The sequence below is a fragment of the Taudactylus pleione genome, unplaced genomic scaffold, assembly GCF_031769625.1.
Source record: "Taudactylus pleione unplaced genomic scaffold, aTauple2 ptg001760l, whole genome shotgun sequence".
In the NCBI taxonomy this organism is placed as follows: Eukaryota; Metazoa; Chordata; class Amphibia; order Anura; family Myobatrachidae; genus Taudactylus; species Taudactylus pleione.
Window position 1 is genome coordinate 238,466 of NW_028286157.1, and position 21,918 is coordinate 260,383.

The 21,918-nt window shown below is 47.0% G+C and overlaps 1 protein-coding gene across 1 annotated transcript in view; it reads left to right on the forward strand.

The window, feature by feature from the left end:
- The first annotated feature begins 15,420 nt into the window (after positions 1–15,420).
- The window catches only part of LOC148439472 (guanine nucleotide-binding protein G(I)/G(S)/G(O) subunit gamma-8-like), a 95,355-nt gene continuing 88,857 nt past the window's right edge, over positions 15,421–21,918 (forward strand). Inside the window, exon 1 of the mRNA XM_088464705.1 lies at positions 15,421–15,646. Coding sequence (XP_088320831.1) covers positions 15,609–15,646 — 38 coding nt within the window. The 5' untranslated portion in view covers positions 15,421–15,608. The remainder of the gene's footprint in view (positions 15,647–21,918) is intronic.

Below are 21,918 nucleotides of genomic sequence, written 5' to 3' on the forward strand. Positions count from 1 at the left end.
GGTGCGAGAGTGCTATACTGTGCCAGACAGACAGACATAGCGAGAGAGGTGCGAGAGTGCTGTACTGTGTAAGACAGACACAGCGAGATAGGTGCGAGAGTGCTATACTGTGCGAGACAGACACAGCGAGAGATGTGCGAGAGTCCTATACTGTGCGAGACAGACACAGCGAGAGAGGTGCTAGAGTGCTACACTGTGCGAGACAGACACAGCGAGAGAGGTGAGAGAGTGCTATACTGTGCGAGACAGACACGGCGAGAGAGGTGCGAGAGGGCTATACTGTGCGAGACAGACACAGCGATAGAGGTGCGATAGGGCTATACTGTGCGAGACAGACACATCGAGAGAGGTGCGAGAGTGCTATACTGTGCGAGACAGACACAGCGAGAGAGGTGTGAGACTGCTATACTGTGCGAGACAGACAGCGAGAGTGGTGCGAGAGTGCTATACTGTGCGAGACAGACAGACATAGCGAGAGAGGTGCGAGAGTGCTATACTGTGCGAGACAGACACAGCGAGAGAGGTGCGAGAGTGCAATACTGTGCGAGACAGACACAGCGAGAGAGGTGCGAGAGTGCTATACTGTGCGAGACAGACACAGCGAGAGAGGTATGAGACTGCTATACTGTGTGAGACAGACAGACAGCGAGAGAGGTGCGAGAGTGCTATACTGTGCGAGACAGACACAGCGAGAGAGGTGCGAGAGGGCTATACTGTGCGAGACAGACACAGCGAGAGAGGTGCGATAGGGCTATACTGTGCGAGACAGACACAGCGAGAGAGGTGCAAGAGGCTATACTGTGCGAGACAGACACAGCGAGAGAGGTGCGAGAGTGTAATACTGTGCGAGACAGACACAGCGAGAGAGGTGTGAGAGTGCTATACTGTGCGAGACAGACACAGCGAGAGAGGTGTGAGACTGCTATACTGTGCGAGACAGACAGACAGCGAGAGAGGTGCGAGAGTGCTATACCGTGCGAGACAGACAGACATAGCGAGAGAGGTGCGAGAGTGCTATACTGTGCGAGACAGACATAGCGAGAGAGGTGCGAGAGTGCTATACTGTGCGAGACAGACACAGCGAGAGAGGTGCGAGAGTCCTATACTGTGCGAGACAGACACAGCGAGAGAGGTGCTAGAGTGCTACACTGAGCGAGACAGACACAGCGAGAGAGGTGCGAGAGGGCTATACTGTGCGAGACAGACACAGCGAGAGAGGTGCGAGAGGGCTATACTGTGCGAGACAGACACAGCGAGAGAGGTGCGATAGGCCTATACTGTGCAAGACAGACACAGCGAGAGAGGTGCAAGAGGCTATACTGTGCGAGACAGACACAGCGAGAGAGGTGCGAGAGTGCAATACTGTGCGAGACAGACACAGCGAGAGAGGTGCGAGAGTGCTATACTGTGCGAGACAGACACAGCGAGAGAGGTGTGAGACTGCTATACTGTGCGAGACAGACAGACAGCGAGAGAGGTGCGAGAGTGCTATACCGTGCGAGACAGACAGACATAGCGAGAGAGGTGCGAGAGTGCTATACTGTGCGAGACAGACATAGCGAGAGAGGTGCGAGAGTGCTATACTGTGCGAGACAGACACAGCGAGAGAGGTGCGAGAGTCCTATACTGTGCGAGACAGACACAGCGAGAGAGGTGCTAGAGTGCTACACTGTGCGAGACAGACACAGCGAGAGAGGTGCGAGAGGGCTATACTGTGCGAGACAGACACAGCGAGAGAGGTGCGAGAGGGCTATACTGTGCGAGACAGACACAGCGAGAGAGGTGCGATAGGCCTATACTGTGCAAGACAGACACAGCGAGAGAGGTGCAAGAGGCTATACTGTGCGAGACAGACACAGCGAGAGAGGTGCGAGAGTGCAATACTGTGCTAGACAGACACAGCGAGAGAGGTGCGACAGTGCTATACTGTGAGAGACAGACACAGCGAGAGTGGTGCGAGAGTGCAATACTGTGCGAGACAGACACAGCGAGAGAGGTGCGAGAGTGCAATACTGTGCGAGACAGACACAGCGAGAGAGGTGCGAGAGGGCTATACTGTGCGAGACAGACACAACGCTCTCTTGCGCCACAATAAAGCCACTGAGATGCAGCATTCTCCCGCCAAAGCCAGACTCAAATTGAGACTGGCCCACCACCTAGAGAAAAAACCCACTAATCCAAAGCAAGCAAAATCCTTAATAACAAACCTAAACCCAAATTATTAAAATGAACACCGTCTGGACGAAAAATTCCGGCTAAATCCGAACCCTAAAAGCTATGCCTGACCACCAAGCCACCAAAGGACAGAACATGCGTATTCAAAGCACCAGTCGTGGCGCTATTTCAGACCAGACAATGCGCACATCCGGCCACAATAAACGCACCGCATTCACCAACTCTCTCAGCCGAAAAGACAACTCTAATCTTTGATCTTACAAAGATCATTCCCACCAACATGCAGGACCAACCAATCAGGCATCCCCCATTTCGCTGCAGACTCTACCAACAAACCTTGCACGGATGCGCCCAGCAGGCCATGCACACCTATCCAGCCAACATGCCTACCACCCAACAACAAACTGGCACATCTAACCAAACCATGCCGTTCAGCCCAGAAAATATAGGAATGTCCGACCAGCCAAACCTGCTCTTCTCCAAAGTCTTTCCACTGTAAGGAAAGAACACCGTGAGCCACCGCACCAAAACCAAACTGCACACAACAAAACTAACACACAGCAACTAAACTAGCAGGAATGCAATGGGGGAAACAGGTAACCCGAGTGAAGGAGAAAACCTAAAAAACCTTCCCCGTGAACCAAGTTGGGCCAGATAATGGTCCCCGGGAGGAAAAATTTAAAAATCCCTTCACACCCCCACTTATCAAATGCTAATCATTTTATAACTGGCGAGTAAACAACGTTTTCGGGTTGGCGCAGGAGTGCACCTACAGCTTGTGCCAGCGAACATACGTTTTATATGCAGATGACCTCCACCTCCCAATCTTTTTGAATATCACTGCTGATGGTCCCGCTATTGCTACACCTGTAGCGGCACAGATCCAGAAGGATGGGTCCCGCAACTAGCGCCATCTAAGCCTAACGCCAATAAGCTACTCCAAAGAACAGCAGCAAATTGAAATTTGGAAAGAGGGGACAAATTTGAATGCACCAACCATTGTGTACCACCTGCCCGGCGACCAGCCATATACAATGCGGCAAGTCACACCGGGCAAACAGAGACGTCACCCTGTTTATGCAAGGTAACCCACCTGCCTCGGCCTGACTGATCCGTACTGTAAAACCGTAGTTTGCACAAAACGAATGACTCTTGGAACCCGATATCTCCCATCATGAACCCTGTGGACACCGAGGACTTGCTGGAAGTTACAATCTCACTGACCCTCAAAGCCCCAAGAAGCGCGACTGCAAAAGCCAAACGGAGCAGCGAGGCCTCGCAAGAATCCGAAGCCACACTGTCCATAACACCCAGCAAGCGAACAAGGAGATGAAGATCAATAGGCCTGCGGGAGTCAGCCCTGGCAGGAAACTCCATCGCCCATCCTTAAAGGGTTTTATTTAGAAAGGAGGAACGATTTTGTTGGATCTGGTAAACCCTTTAATTTACTGAAAAAGGAAATCCCTGCCAGGGCCGAGGCAATAGGAAGCCATGGAGCGAGCATGCTGTTAGTGCCCCCAAATGAACCTAGCCATAAACCCTGAGAAAGGCTACCCGGCTGGGGGCTTTGCGAACAGAACTCCTGCCTGCCCTAAACACCGCAGGATAAGCCATCCGAGTTGCTGAAGCCAGAAACCTCTACGCTAGGCCCTATATTCCGGCTTGATGAAAGGAGGGCAAGAAAACCCAACTGCAGAAGCTGCCGGTGCCAGCAAATGGAAACGGGCAACTTTGAATCAGGACAATGAATCAGCAATCGCATTATGCAGCTCAGGGACAAGGCGCGCGCAAAACCCAAATGTTGGCCTTTTAGCAACGCAAAACCAAATATATAAGGGGACGCCAGGCCGGAGGGGAGAAAGAACGCTGATTGTTAATGACCTGGACCACCCCTAGATTGTCGCACTAGCAAACTACATGCTGACCAGCCAAACGCTCCCTCCATAGCTAAACTGCCACTACAATAGGGAAAAGTTCCAACAAAAGCAAATTGCCAGTAAGGCCTTCTAAATGCCACTCAGGAGGCCAGAGCGCTGCGCACCACTCCCCGCTAAAATAGGCCCAAAACTAGAGGAAACCAGCCGCATCGGTGAAAAGCTGCAAAGAAGCATTCACCACAGGAGCAGAGGGCCAAACGCGTTCACCATTAAAATGAACCAGAAAACTGGTCCAAGTTCGAAGATCCTCTTTAATCTCAGAAGACAGAATGAACAGATGAGGCTGGCTCACCCTTGCCGTGGACTTCTCCAACTTTCTACAAAAAAAAACAACTATATAGCGCATGCCTATAGATGGAAGGCAACAACCAGAACACGGATAACGTCTAGCCTTGTAAACAAAATACCTGAATCAAAACGAATCGTCCACAAGACCTCAACAAACAGCTGAGAAAAACCGCTCTGCAGGCCGACTCTGGTATGACGTAATTAACAGGAAAAAAACGTAGGACCAAGGTAAATATTGAAATAATCAGATCCCACCCCAGGGCCTAAAAGAGATGACTACCCACCAAATAAATAATTAACAGTTTCTGCAGGGAGGGAAAGAGAAAAACGGGCCCTAAAACCTACCCAACAAACTCAGTGCCCACAGCAACCCACAAAACCACCAGGGACCCGCCGAAGGATGTACATTATGTGGCATCCTAAATTAATGACCCCGAATGGTAAATCGCAGCCAACCAGGCACCCCCCCCCAGGATCGTGTACAAGTGGAATAGCCTCCCATCGGAGGTGGAAGAGGCTAAGGCAGCGTAGCAATTAGAACATGCATGGTATAGACCTAAGGGAATACGTCAGAAAAAGTAAGGATAATAAGGGTAGAGGTAACACTATGTGAAAAATGGGGCAGACTAGATGGGCCAAATGGTACTAACTGTGGGCAAACGCTATGGTGCTATGTATCTAACTAGCGAGAAAAAACACTTACAGGGAACCATTGCAACCAATCGGGCAGCTAATCCCAAACTAATGTGTGACTGGCCTGACAAGCGCCATGGGACTATCCCCACACCCATACCATGTGAAACAACCAGACGCGTGAAATGATGAAATGGACTCCTGGGAGCATAAACGGCAATAACTACGAATTAAGGCACCAAATAGAATTAGCCAAACAAGTTTGCAATAAAACCACATATATACCTAAGCAAATGTTCTCATGCCCACTCTTGTGTAACCCCTAAAGGACCCTGGAGCACTAAAACAAAGGGGGGCACCAGCCAAAGGGAAACTAAATACCAAATTTAATACCGGATCCCACTGTAAAAGTGGGATCCAAGATGGCCGCCACCACCAAAATGGCCGCCGGACCCGCCGTGAGGCGTGGTCCAACGTGGGGTGGGAGACTAAATGCTCCCTGCAGGGGGGCCAGGGGCCGCAAAAACTGCTGCGGGGGGGCAGCCACCTGCTGTGGACAGGCGGCTGCCACCTGCAGAGTGCCCAGCGGGAGTCGCGGCGGTGACTGCTCCTACTGGTGCAGCGGAAGACCCAGATAAGCAGGACTCGGCATCAGCGCTGAGTCCTGCACGGAAGGCACACTAGGAGGCCAGAGGGGAGAGAGCCCAGCAGAGTCTCGGACGCGACTACTCCTGCTGGTGAAGGGAAAATGCACAGTGAACAGCCAGAGTCCTGCCACAGAGGGGGAACTGGGAGGCCGGCAGGGGAGAGCGCTACTGCAGCGCCGGCCGAGCAGGCAAGGATAAGCCTGACTCGGAGGGGAGGGGGGCAGGGTGCCACAGGGGTGCTAAATAAGAGGTGGAAAGAAGGAAGGAAGACGGAGGGATGGCAGGGAGGAACTGGAAAGGGATTAAGAAAAAGAAATACTAAAGCTGCAAACAGCCGGATACTCGTCTCCTCCAGAATCAGCAAAGAGGCAGATCACAGGCACACCACCTCTTTTATACTGATAGTATAAAAGAGGTGGTGTGCCTGTGACTATCAGTATAAAAGAGGCGGTGTGCCTGTGACTAGGGGTATAAAAGAGGTGGTGTGCCTGTGACTATCAGTATAAAAGAGGTGGTGTGCCTGTGACTATCAGTATAAAAGAGGTGGTGTGCCTGTGACTGATAGTCACAGGCACACCACCTCTTTTATACTGATAGTCACAGGCACACCACCTCTTTTATACCCCTAGTCACAGGCACACCGCCTCTTTTATACTGATAGTCACAGGCACACCACCTCTTTTATACTGATAGTCACAGGCACACCACCTCTTTTATACTGATAGTCACAGGCACACCACCTCTTTTACACTGATAGTCACAGGAACATCGCCTCTTTTATACTGATAGTCACAGGCACACCACCTCTTTTATACTGATAGTCACAGGCACACCGCCTCTTTTATACTGATAGTCACAGGCACACCACCTCTTTTATACCCCTAGCCACAGGCACACACCTCCTCTTTTATACCCCTAGTCATAGGCACACCACCTCTTTTATACCCCTAGTCACAGGCACACCGCTTCTTTCATACCACTAGTCACAGGCACACCGCCTTTTTTATACGCTAGTCACAGGCACACACCGCCTCTTTTATACCCCTAGTCACAGGCACACCGCCTCTTTTATACCCCTAGTCACAGGCACACCACCTCTTTTATACCCCTAGTCACAGGCACACCACCTCTTTTATACCCCTAGTCACAGGCACACCGCCTCTTTCATACCGCTAGTCACAGGCACACCGCCTTTTTTATACCGCTAGTCACAGGCACACACCGCCTCTTTTATACCCCTAGTCCGAGGCACACCGCCTCTTTTATACCCCTAGTCACAGGCACACCGCCTCTTTTATACCCCTAGTCACAGGCACACCGCCTCTTTTATACCCCTAGTCACAGGCACACCGCCTCTTTTATACCCCTAGTCACAGGCACACCGCCTTTTTTATACCGCTAGTCACAGGCACACCGCCTCTTTTATACCCCTAGTCCGAGGCACACCGCCTCTTTTATACCCCTAGTCACAGGCACACCGCCTCTTTTATACCCCTAGTCACAGGCACACCGCCTCTTTTATACCCCTAGTCACAGGCACACCGCCTCTTTTATACCCGTAGTCACAGGCACACCGCCTCTTTTTTATACCCCTAGTCACAGGCACACCGCCTCTTTTATACCCCTAGTCACAGGCACACCGCCTCTTTTATACCCGTAGTCACAGGCACACCGCCTCTTTTATACCCCTAGTTACAGGCACACCGCCTCTTTTATACCCCTAGTCACAGACACACTGCCTATTTTATACCCCTAGTCACAGGCACACACCGCCTCTTTTATACCCCTAGTCACAGGCACACACCGCCTCTTTTATACCCCTAGTCAAAGACACACACCACCTCTTTTATACCCCTAGTCACAGATACACCGCCTCTTTTATACCCCTAGTCACAGGCACACACCGCCTCTTTTATACCCCTAGTCACAGGCACACACCGCCTCTTTTATACCCCTAGTCACAGATACACCGCCTCTTTTATACCCGTAGTCACAGGCACACCGCCTCTTTTATACCCCTAGTTACAGGCACACCGCCTCTTTTATACCCCTAGTCACAGGCACACCCAGAAATCACAGCATTGGTTAGCTAAACCACCTGACCACCAAACCAACTTAATCTGCCTAGTAACAAGGCTGTCAAGACAGCCAATCAGCAAAAACCCCAGGATTCTTATTTCACTCATGTTTGGGCAACCTTCGTTTTCTATACTCTCTGTACCCCGGTCACCGTGTGATGTAGTAATATGCTGTATACTGTCTGTACCCTGGTCACCGTGTGATGTAGTAATATGCTGTATACTGTCTGTACCCTGGTCACCGTGTGATGTAATAATACGCTGTATACTCTCTGTACCCCGGTCACCGTGTGATGTAGTAATACACTGTATGCTCTCTGTACCCCGTGTCATGATTGGTGCTTGTGAGTTACCTGTCTCAGGTGATGAACTGGATTCTCTGGAGGCCGGCATGACTGGAACCATGGGTGATGTATATAGCTCTATTTACAAGACTTGTGTAGCAGTGAAAACTGCCTTTGATGATAAATGACAGGAACTGAAGGGACCGGACTGGGACCGGCAGGAAGACTTGTTGAATTGAACTGATGAACTTAAGGTGCCCACACACACACCGACTTGCTCCCAATCAGCTGATGTACACGATTTCCCCTGAACTCTCCCCAGGCAGCTCCCCGGCAGTCTTGGTCACGATTTGGAGTTAAAAATGTCCAATCTGGACTTCCGGTGGGCGGACCAAACGACCTGGCCGCACTTTTAATGGGCTCCCAAGCCGGCTCCATATAGCCGCGACATAGCGCCACCGGAGAGACTCACTGCCTCACCTAAAGCCAGCCTGAGGTCTCTAGGATAACGCGGGTAAGAGCGACGCATGCCCCGGCCCCCCGCACTGCCCCAGAACACCGGAGTACAGCCGCATTAGAAAAGCGGCACTGCCCACGGCCGCCATCTTGGATCGCGGCCGGGCATAATTTCTCCCCTCCCCACCTCCAGCAACAGCCACCGAGGCTATCACCAGACCTGAGGAGCAAGTGGGACGCCTGGACACCGCTTCAGGGAAGTTCCCCTGCCATAAGCTCCCTGCTGGCCACACATCACCCGCGGCTGCCATTTTGAGACCTGAACAAGTTGCTGCAGCCAGCGCTTACCTTCCTTCACAACCCTCTCTATTTGCTGCTCATACCAGGGAGCAGGGTGGTGTAGCTGTGTCCTCATACTGTGATCTTGTCTGGTCCAAAGATAGTGCTCATAAGCCGTACTATAGGCTCTAATTTACAGACCCAGTGTCATATATATCCTGAACACTTGGGGCTCCCTCTAGTGGCTCTTGATTAAATCGCACGTCACATCCCTATATCATGGAGAAGTTTTGGCCAGACCACAGTGTGCACCTAAAGGGCAAACTACTAAAGGGAAAGACAAAAATGCAGCCCCATCATCATCTCCTGACTCTCCTACTTCACCTCCAGCTGACAATATCCTGGACGGAGCCTCTAACTCGACTCAATTTAGCACCGCCTCAATAGCTAAAGCCCAAGAAATATCCAAGCTTCTTTCTCCCTTGCTTGACAAAAAACTTTCTGGCCTCAAAGAAGCTATAGAGTCAGCAGTTTCGCAACTTAAGGAACATGGTCGACGCTTCACGGAAGCAGAACAACGTATCTCCAATATTGAAGATGAGCTAACAGAGGCACAAAGCGTAATATGTACACAGGAATCAGCGATCTCTGCTATGGAGGAAAAATTGGAAGACTTAGAGAACAGAAATCGCCGCAACAATTTAAGGTTTATAGGCCTACCGGAATCTGTTAAGCAAAGAGATCTCATGGATTTCGTCTCTAAATGGTTACCCTCTGAGCTCAATTGTTCGGCTTCCTCCAATACCCTCATCATAGAACGAGTTCACCGCATAGGCCCTGACCATGCTTCTGATCAGAGAAGACCTTGGCCTGTCATAATGAAAATGTTGAATTACCTAGACAAAACTCGCATACTGGACGCCTACCGCAAATCAGAAGGCCTCACCTATCAGGGGCACAAATTGTTGTTGTTTCAGGACTTATCATATCAAGTAGCGATGAAAAGAAGGGAATACTCTACTATTTGTAAAGCATTATTTGATCTGGGACTGAGATTTGCATTAATGTCCCCTGCGAAGCTGAAAGTCCTACATAACGGCAAACAACACTTTTTCGATTCTCCATCGTCTGCAAAGACTTTTCTGGACTCTCTAACTGATCAAATGACTCCTCAAAATGATATCGTGACTTAAGACGATACATTTAATTGTACAAATCCGTCTCCTATCGCAAACATGGAGAGTCTGTTATTGGAAATATATATCTTATGTTTGTTTCAAGATTTCTGGTTATTTCAACAACTGCTAAACGTCAACGGCAGAATTGTCAAGATAATCTCTGGTTTGTTGTTTTCTCCCCTTCCTTTTGCACATTTACCATTCCTCCTCTTTCCCATCCCCTTTTTTATTTTCTTTTATTTCTTTTTTTCAATTATCGATACTTTTATACCTCACTGGGTTTAATTAGGCCCGTAGAGCCTTATTTTTTGGTTCTTAAAATTTTCAAAAATTGTAAGACTGCATTATGTTTGTTATATTCCATATATTATGGCAGGTCATGTTTTTGTTTTTGTGTTATGTGTATTTCTGTAATGGCACTTTCAAGGTTTTACTGCAGGCGCTCTCTGCGTGCTGGGACTGAGAGCGTCACGGTCTCTTTACGATGGTTCACTTTCTTGATCTACAGGACAGGTATAGGATAACACAATGTCTCACTCTATTACTGATCTCACTAAAACACAAAAAAACATAAGATTTTTAACTTGGAATGTAGAGGGTTTAAACACTCCAATTAAATGGTGTAAAATACTACAACAACTTAAAAAATTTAAACCCGACATAGCAGTGCTACAGGAGACCCATTGGAGACAGGGTGACCCCAATACTCTTAGAGACTCATGGATAAAAGATTATACAGCTGCATCTTTCACATCTAAAAAAAGAGGGGTATTGGTGATTTTCCACAAATCCTTAAAATACACAGTTGTAGACTCGATCCTGGACAGCGGAGGGCAGATTTCTTTTTCTTAAACTGAATTTAGAAGGTAAACTAATCACGCTTGTCACTTTGTATGCTCCCACAGGTCACAACAATGCATTCTTCTCCAATCTCTACGCCCGACTCCAGAATTGGGCAGAAGGCGCTCTCGTCATAGGAGGAGACTTCAACACTACTCTTTCTCCTAGTTTGGACAGAACGGGAACATCCGGTGAGTGGCGGGGCAGCACATCTCCAACGCTACAACTTCTAATTGAATCCCTCGCCCTAGTAGACCCATGGAGACACCTCCACCCCTTAGCATGTGATTACACGTTTTACTCCCACCCCCATCACTCCTCAGCTAGATTGGACTTCTGGCTGGTCTCAAGCTCTTTAATTAATAGGATTCAAACATCTCATATAGAAAACATAGTCATCTCCGATCATGCGCCTACATGGTTCACGTTACAACTATCTACCCCCAAAACATCTTCCTTCAATGGGAGATTTCCCTCATACTTATTCACTTCTCCAGACTTCAAAAAATACTTAGAACAACAATTTCTTAATTATAATAATGATAATGCTTCTCATATTGGCGACATATCATTGTTTTGGGCCGCATCTAAACCAGTAGTGAGAGGGCATATTATGGGATATGTTTCCCATAAACGCCGTAAACTTAACACACGTTTCATGGAATTGAGTAAAGCCTTATCACAATCGTATGCCATTATGCTGCAAAATAACAACACAGAGACACGGCGGAATTATGTGAATAACAAAAATTTATATGACACATTGTGCACTGAAAGAGCCCAATATTATCTAGATTTCCAGAAACATCGCTATTTCCGTTGGGGAAATAAAGCGGGCAAGCTGCTGGCTAATATAGTGAGAAGTCAGAAAACATCCTCTCCCATTATTTCTCTTAAAGGTCCCCTAGGATCATTACATACCAACGAGGACATTGCGGCCTCTTTCTTACAATATTACACAGACTTATACTCCGCACAGGATGATAACCCTGTTCTGGGGATGAACTTTTTGAAAGAGGCTAATCTACCTTCCCTCTCTGAAGAGGCCCACGACTCCCTAACAACTCCTGTTTCGGAGTTGGAGGTTGCTCTAACTATCCAATCCCTGGCCAACGGAAAGACACCCGGCCTAGATGGCCTTAGTGCCGAGTACTACAAAATATTAAATCCACTTGTAACCCCTCATTTAGTTTCCTTATTTAATTAAATATTGAAGGGAGACTCAACACCACCAGACTTTAACCAGGCCCGAATTATCCTTCTCTTGAAACCTGAGAAAGACCCTACGCTGACCCAATCATACAGGCCAATATCTCTGCTCAACCAGGATTTTAAAATCCTCACTGGTATTATCGCTCAACGTTTACAATTAGTATTGCCACATCTCATACACACCGCACAAACTGGGTTTATGAAAGGACGACACTCAGTGATCAACGTGCGACATTTGATTGCAGGACTAACTAAATCTCACCAAATGAGTAATAACCAAACGCTCCTTGTCAGTTGTGACGCTGACAAGGCCTTTGATACGGTGTAGTGGGACCATCTATTGCGCATCTTCCAGTTACAAAATTTTGGTCCCGAATTTATTACATTATTCAAAACAATATACCACACCCCTATAGCATTCCTAACAGTTATCGGCCTGAATACTCCATCCCTTAGACTGCATAGGGGCACCCGACAGGGATGTCCCCTATCCCCTTTATTATTTAACCTGGCTATAGACCCTCTCATCCGCACCTTTTTGCTATGTCAACAATGGCAGGGAATAAATATTGGAAATAACACTTTGAAAGTCTCCGCGTATGCAGATGACTTATTACTGTATTTTGAGAGCCCACATTCTGCCATACCTAAACTTCTTCATATCTTGAAAGACTTCCATATTATCTCTGGTTTTTTGATAAATTATAACAAAACAGAGGCCTTGGCTATACACTCGGACGCCACAAAAAATTGGAAAAATTCTTTCCCATTTAAATGGGCCAAAACAACTCTAAAATACTTAGGCCTTAATATTCCGGCACATCCCTCCGCCCTATACTCAGTCAATTTCCCTGCTCTAATACAATGTACACTTTTTTTTAGATTTAAAAAAATGGAAACACCTCCCACTCTCATATCTCGGTAGATGTCAATTAATTAAAATTATATCTTTTCCCAGGATTTTATATTTTTTTCAGATGCTCCCCTTGCTTCCTTTAGAATCTGATTTAAAATTGATTAACAAGGCGATCAGCAAGTTCATTTGGGCGAACAAAAAACCCAGGATTTCATTATTCAAACTCAGCCAACCACCTACTTTAGGCGGAATTAATCTCCCTTGCTTAAAATCCTATGCCATTGCGTCAAATTACCGATACGCAATTGACTGGATTAGAGGAACAAATGGATTTGCTGACACGCTAATAGAGCAATCTTTTAGTGTTGAAATGCCATTAGCTAGTTTGTTACACACACGACCCTTGTCTTTTCCACCTCACGTAGCACATAACCTACTACTTCATACTACATGCTTGGCTTGGTGACGAGCCAGAACTCAAACGAGAGTCCCTCCTAATGTCTCCCTATTCCTTCCTATCGGCCATAACCCAGGGTTTCATGCTGGTTTTCTAACACAGACTTTCAAAACCTGGAACACACAGGGACTGCGTTACATATATCAATTACTGGATCTCTCCACAATGACTATTTACTCTCACAACCAAATACAGGAAAAATTTCCCTGTATCCAAATCCCTTTATTTATATTTTTCAAAATACGTAGTTATGTCAATACTTTACTCCCTAAAATTCCCATTATATCTGGGAAAAGTGGTTTGGATGATGTGGTGTCTCGCTGCTCCTCTATGTCATTTTCCACTTCTATGTTATACACCTATATACGCCGGGAAATAAATTTGGAAGTGGAGACGGTGGGACTTGCCAAGTGGCATTCCACATTCCCTAACATACCCCTATCCACCATTCTAAAATCTTTTGTTAGACTCTAATGCATTGTATGTGGCACTGTGCGGAGGTACAGAGGTTCTGGTCCTTAGTACACACATTATATATCCACCACGCTGGGAATTGTTTTTGAACTAACACCCGAGTGGGCTATGTGGGATATTGTACCATCATCTGGGTCGTCCTGTCACCCTGGAGGTGCCCGTCTATTACTAGCAAAGATTGCAGCAGCTGCGAAAAAAAACATATTATCCCAATGGATTTCCACTGACACTTTAACGCTCAGTCTTTTACAACCTAGAATTACACACCTATTTAATATGGATTGGCGAGAACTATCCCTTAATAAAGACAGGGAAGCAGAGAAGTTCTTTAATATTTGGCTTCCGTATGTTCACACATTAACACCTCAGGTTAAAGACACGCTCCGTGCCGCAGTCCAACTCACAGCCTGGTATAATGAAGAAACCTTGTCTTCAGGTGAACCACCATTTTAATTCCTGTATTGATACGTTCCTCATGGATACATTGTATTGCACATTACTGTTGTGGTCCTGTTGATATCTTGTCATTTTCTGACCAACATGTTATTTTGTTTATTGCGGTTTTACAATAAAAATAGGTTTTAAAAAAAAAAAATGTCCAATCTGACTAAAGATCTATCGTGCAGCCAATGCATTGTATCCCAGATTGGCTAATCTGCCCTACAGCACGTCAGATCTGAAGATGCGAGGTACGACGAGCGGGGACGCGCATCGGCATCAAGAGTAGAAACTCACGATTTGGCCATTTTTTACATGATCTGTCGTCACGATTCGTCGAAATCGGCCAAATTGGATGAAAAGTCGGTATGTGTGTGGGCACCTTAAGAACTTGACTCTGGACTGGAACAACGTGGATAGAACTGATATGACAGGAACTTGACTCTGGACTGGAATAATGTGACAATGGCTGAAGGGAAGTCAGGTAATGCTGAGACGAGGGCTAAACAGGGTAATCTGGAATTCCTGTGACAAAGACTGGAACACAGGTGCAGGCTGGATGAGTAATAGGGAATAACGGGTTCAGGAAGGATTGGGTAGGTTTGGGAATTTTAGGTTCAGGGAGGGAGTAGGTAGGTAAAAGGGGCAGGAGTTGATCCACAGCAGGAAGCAAGGCAGGGTGACATGATGCAGGATTACAGAGTGCCAGGGACCAACCAGAAGTAGGACTAGCAGCAGAGCACAGGCCAGGTATTGCTGTAACAGGACGTCTGGATGCCAGGTATTACTGTAGCAGGCTTTCTGGATGCACCTGGGGTTGCTGCCAGCAGGTCTACTGGATTGCCAGGTATAGCTGTAACAGGTTTTCTGGATTGCACCAGGGATTGCTGTAGCAGGTTTCAGGAATACACTAGAACACAGAAACAGCATGACCCATACACCATGGTAAGACTAGATGTTCAGGCCCAGAATGCTATCAGGGGAGGATATATATACCCTGGGTCTGGCAGCAATTGGTGGATACGGACAGGTGGTCTGGTAGTAGCATTCTGAGAGGTGGAAGGCACAACATGCAGAGGGAGTATTCATCTCTACAGCTCTGAGAATCAGAACCACACCTGTGACTCCAATCAGGGCTAGCAGTGCTCACAGACAGAGGAGAGACCAGGTGCAATAATCACTGACAGAGGAGGCTCAGGTGCAATGCTCACAGACAGAGGAGAGACCAGGTGCAATGCTCACAGACAGAGGAGGCTCAGGTGCAGTGCTCACAGACAGGAGAGACCAGGTGCAGTGCTCACAGACAGAGGAGGCTCAGGTGCAGTGCTCACAGACAGAGGAGAGGCAAGATCCTCCAGCCAACCACACACAGATCCATGGAGCCAGCTGGCAGAGGAAAGTCAACAGGGAAAAGGTAAAAACCAGACAGGGTCGTGACACCCCGGTCACCGTGTGATGTAATAATACGCTGTATACTCTCTGTACCCCGGTCACTGTGTGATGTAACAATACGCTGTATAATCTCTGTACCCTGGTCACCGTGTGATGTAATAATACGCTGTATACTCTCTGTACCCCGGTCACTGTGTGATGTAACAATACGCTGTATAATCTCTGTACCCCGGTCACCGTGTGATGTAATAATACGCTGTATACTCTCTGTACCCCAGTCACTGTGTGATGTAGTAATACACTGTATACTCTCTGTACCCCAGTCACTGTGTGATGTAGTAATACGCTGTATACTCTCTGTACCTCGGTCACCGTGTGATGTAGTAATATGCTGTATACTCTCTGTACCCCGGTCACTGTGTGATGTAGTAATACGCTGTATACTCTCTGAACCCCGGTCACCGGGTGATGTAATAATACGCTGTATACTCTCTGTAGCTCGGTCACCGTGTGATGTAGTAATACGCTGTATACTCTCTGTACCCCGGTCACTGGGTGATGTAATAATACGCTGTATACTCTCTGTACCCCGGTCACCATGTGATGTAACAAAACGCTGTATACTCTCTGTACCCCGGTCACAGTGTGATGTAGTAATATGCTGTATAATCTCTGTACCCCGGTCACCGTGTGATGTAGTAATACGCTGTATACTCTCTGTACCCGGTCACCGTGTGATATAGTAATACGCTGTATACTCTCTGTACCTCGGTCACCGTGTGATGTAACAATACGCTGTATACTCTCTATACCCCGGTCACTGGGTGATGTAATAATACGCTGTATACTCTCTGTACCCCGGTCACCGTGTGATGTAGTAATACGCTGTATACTCTCTGTACCCCGGTCACCGGGTGATGTAGTAATACGCTGTATACTCTCTTTACCCCTGTCACCATGTGATGTAATAATACTCTGTATACTCTCTGTACCCCGGTCACCGTGTGATGTAGTAATATGCTGTATACTCTCTGTACCCTGGTCACCGTGTGAAGTAACAATACTCTGTATACTCTCTGTACCCCGGTCACCGTGTGATGTAACAATACGCTGTATACTTTCTGTACCCCGGTCACCGTGTGATGTAGTAATATGCTGTATACTCTCTGTACCCCGGGCACCGTGTGATGTAACAATATGCTGTATACTCTCTGTACCCCGGTCACTGTGTGATGTAGTAATACACTGTATACTCTCTGTACCCCGGTCACCGTGTGATGTAGTAATATGCTGTATACTCTCTGTACCCCGGTCACTGTGTGATGTAATAATACGCTGTATACTCTCTGTACCACGGTCACTGTGTGATGTAATAATACGCTGTATACTCTCTGTACCCCGGTCACTGTGTGATGTAGTAATACGCTGTATACTCTCTGTACCCCGGTCACTGTGTGATGTAATAATACGCTGTATACTCTCTGTACCCCGGTCACCGTGTGATGTAGTAATATGCTGTATACTCTCTGTACCCCGGTCACAGGGTGATGTAGTAATACGCTGTATACTCTCTGTACCCCGGTCACTGTGTGATGTAGTAATACTCTGTATACTATCTGTACACCGGTCACCGTGTGATGTAGTAATACGCTGTATACTCTCTGTACCCCGGTCCCAGGGTGATGTAATAATACTCTGTATACTGTCTGTACCCCGGTCACCGTGTGATGTAGTAATACGCTGTATACTCTCTGTACCCTGGTCACCATGTGATGTAGTAATACGCTGTATAATCTCTGTACCCCAGTCACCGTGTGATGTAGTAATACGCTGTATACTCTCTGTACCCTGGTCACCATGTGATGTAGTAATACTCTGTATACTCTCTGTACCCCGGTCACCGTGTGATCTAATAATACTCTGTATACTCTCTGTACCCCGGTCACTGCGTGATGTAATAATACGCTGTATACTCTCTGTACCCCACTCACCGTGTGATGTAGTAATACGCTGTATACTCTCTGTACCCCGGTCACCGTGTGATGTAGTAATACTCTGTATACTCTCTGTACCCCGGTCACCGTGTGATCTAATAATACTCTGTATACTCTCTGTATACCGGTCACCGTGTGATGTAATAATACGCTGTATACTCTCTGTACCCCGGTCACCATGTGATGTAATAATACGCTGTATACTCTCTGTACCCCGATCACAGTGTGATGTAACAATACTCTGTATACTCTCTGTACCCCGGTCACTGTGTGATGTAGTAATATGCTGAATACTCTCTGTACCCCGGTCACTGTGTGATGTAATAATACGCTGTATACTCTCTGTACCCCGGTCACCGTGTGATGTAATAATATGCTGTATACTCTCTGTACCCCGGTCACTGTGTGATGTAATAATATGCTGAATACTCTCTGTACCCCGGTCACCGTGTGATGTAGTAATATGCTGTATACTCTCTGTACCCCGGTCACTGTGTGATGTAATAATACGCTGTATACTCTCTGTACCTCGGTCACTGTGTGATGTAACAATACGCCGTATACTCTCTGTACCACGGTCACCGGGTGATGTAGTAATACGCTGTATACTCTCTGTACCCCGGTCACCGGGTGATGTAGTAATACTCTGTATACTCTCTGTACCCCGGTCACTGTGTGATGTAGTAATATACTGTATACTCTCTGTACCCCGGTCACCGTGTGATGTAACTACGCTGTATACTCTCTGTACCCCGGTCACAAGGTGATGTAGTAATATGCTGTATATTCTCTGTACCTCGGTCACCGTGTGATGTAACAATATGCTGTATACTCTCTGTATCCCGGTCACCGTGTGATGTAATAATACGCTGTATACTCTCTGTACCCCGGTCACTGTGTGATGTAACAATACGCTGTATACTCTCTGTACCCCGGTCACTGTGTGATGTAGTAATACTCTGTATACTCTCTGTACCCCGGTCACTGGGTGATGTAATAATACTCTGTATACTCTCTGTACCCCGGTCACCGTGTGATGTAACAATACGCTGTATACTCTCTGTACCCTGGTCACCGTGTGATGTAACAATACGCTGTATACTCTCTGTACCCCGGTCACCGTGTGATGTAACAATACGCTGTATACTCTCTGTACCCCGGTCACCGTGTGATGTAATAATACGCTGTATACTCTCTGTATCCTGGTCACCGTGTGATGTAACAATACGCTGTATACTCTCTGTACCCCGGTCACCGTGTGATGTAATAATACGCTGTATACTCTCTGTACCCCTGTCATTGTGTGATGTATTAATACGCTGTATACTCTCTGTACCCCGGTCACTGTGTGATGTAGTAATATGCTGTATACTCTCTGTACCCCGGTCACCGTGTGATGTAATAATACGCTGTATACTCTCTGTACCCCGGTCACAGGGTGATGTCGTAATACTCTGTATACTCACTGTATCCCAGTCACTGGGTGATGTAGTAATACGCTGTATACTCTCTGTAACCCGGTCACCGTGTGATGTAATAATAATACACTGTATACTCTCTGTACCCCGGTTAAATGGTGATGTAATAATACGCTGTATACTCTCTGTACCCCGGTCACCGTGTGCTGTAATAATACGCTGTATACTCTCTGTATCCCGGTCACCGTGTGATGTAACAATACGCTGTATACTCTCTGTACCCCGGTCACCGTGTGATGTAATAATATGCTGTATGCTCTCTGTACCCCAGTCACCGAGTGATGTAGTAATACTCTGTATACTCTCTGTACCCCGGTCACCGTGTGATGTAATAATACGCTGTATACTCTCTGTACCCCGGTCATCGTGTGATGTAGTAATATGCTGTATACTCTGTACCCCGGTCACTGTGTGATGTAACAATACGCTGTATACTCTCTGTACCCCGGTCACCGTGTGAAGTAATAATACGCTGTATACTCTCTGTACCCCAGTCACCGAGTGATGTAGTAATACTCTGTATACTCTCTGTACCCCGGTCACCGTGTGATGTAATAATATGCTGTATACTCTCTGTACCCCGGTCACTGGGTGATGTAGTAATATGCTGTATACTCTCTGTACCCCGGTCACTGGGTGATGTAATAATACGCTGTATACTCTCTGTACCCCGGACACCGTGTGATGTAATAATACGCTGTATACTCTCTGTACCCCAGTCACTGTGTGATGTAGTAATACGCTGTATACTCTCTGTACCCCAGTCACTGTGTGATGTAGTAATACGCTGTATACTATCTGTACCTCGGTCACCGTGTGATGTAGTAATACGCTGTATACTCTCTGTACCCCGGTCACTGTGTGATGTAGTAATACTCTGTATACTCTCTGTACCCCGGTCACAGTGTGATGTAGTAATACGCTGTATACTCTCTGTACCCCGGTCACGTGTGATGTAGTAATACTCTGTATACTCTCTGTACCCCGGTCACCGTGTGATGTAGTAATACGCTGTATACTCTCTGTACCCCGGTCACCGTGTGATGTAATAATACGCTGTATACTCTCTGTACCCCTGTCACCGTGTGATGTAATAATACTCTGTATACTCTCTGTACCCCTGTCACTGTGTGATGTAGTAATACGCTGTATACTCTCTGTACCTTGGTCACCGTGTGATGTAGTAATACTCTGTATACTCTCTGTACCCTGGTCACCGTGTGATGTAGTAATATGCTGTATACTCTCTGTACCCCAGTCACCGTGTGATGTAGTAATACTCTGTATACTCTCTGTACCCCTGTCACCGTGTGATGTAATAATACTCTGTATACTCTCTGTACCCCTGTCACTGTGTGATGTAGTAATACTCTGTATACTCTCTGTACCCCGGTCACCGTGTGATGTAGTAATATGCTGTATACTCTCTGTACCCCAGTCACCGTGTGATGTAGTAATACTCTGTATACTCTCTGTACCCCTGTCACCGTGTGATGTAATAATACTCTGTATAATCTCTGTACCCCGGTCACTCGGTGATGTAATAATACGCTGTATACTCTCTGTACCCCGGTCACCGTGTGATGTAACAATACGCTGTATACTCTCTGTACCCCGGTCACTGTGTGATGTAGTAATACTCTGTATACTCTCTGTACCCTTGTCACCGTGTGATGTAGTAATACGCTGTATACTCTCTGTACCCCGGTCACCGTGTGATGTAACAATATGCTGTATACTCTCTGTACCCCGGTCTCTGGGTGATGTAGTATTACGCTGTATACTCTCTGTACCCCGGTCACCGTGTGATGTAGTAATACGCTGTATACTCTCTGTACCCCGGTCACCGGGTGATGTAGTAATACGCTGTATACTCTCTTTACCCCTGTCACCATGTGATGTAATAATACTCTGTATACTCTCTGTACCCCGGTCACTGTGTGATGTAGTAATATGCTGTATACTCTCTGTACCCTGGTCACCGTGTGAAGTAACAATACTCTGTATACTCTCTGTACCCCGGTCACCGTGTGATGTAACAATACGCTGTATACTTTCTGTACCCCGGTCACCGTGTGATGTAGTAATATGCTGTATACTCTCTGTACCCCGGGCACCGTGTGATGTAACAATATGCTGTATACTCTCTGTACCCCGGTCACTGTGTGATGTAGTAATACACTGTATACTCTCTGTACCCCGGTCACCGTGTGATGTAGTAATACACTGTATACTCTCTGTACCCCGGTCACCGTGTGATGTAGTAATATGCTGTATACTCTCTGTACCCTGGTCACCGTGTGATGTAATAATATGCTGTATACTCTCTGTACCCCGGTCACTGTGTGATGTAATAATACGCTGTATACTCTCTGTACCACGGTCACTGTGTGATGTAATAATACGCTGTATACTCTCTGTACCCCGGTCACTGTGTGATGTAGTAATACGCTGTATACTCTCTGTACCCCTGTCACCGTGTGATGCAGTAATACGCTGTATACTCTCTGTACCCCGGTCACCGTGTGATGTAATAATACGCTGTATACTCTCTGTACCCCGGTCACCGTGTGATGTAGTAATATGCTGTATACTCTCTGTACCCCGGTCACTGTGTGATGTAATAATACGCTGTATACTCTCTGTACCCCGGTCACCGTGTGATGTAGTAATATGCTGTATACTCTCTGTACCCCGGTCACAGGGTGATGTAGTAATACGCTGTATACTCTCTGTACCCCGGTCACTGTGTGATGTAGTAATACTCTGTATACTATCTGTACACCGGTCACCGTGTGATGTAGTAATACGCTGTATACTCT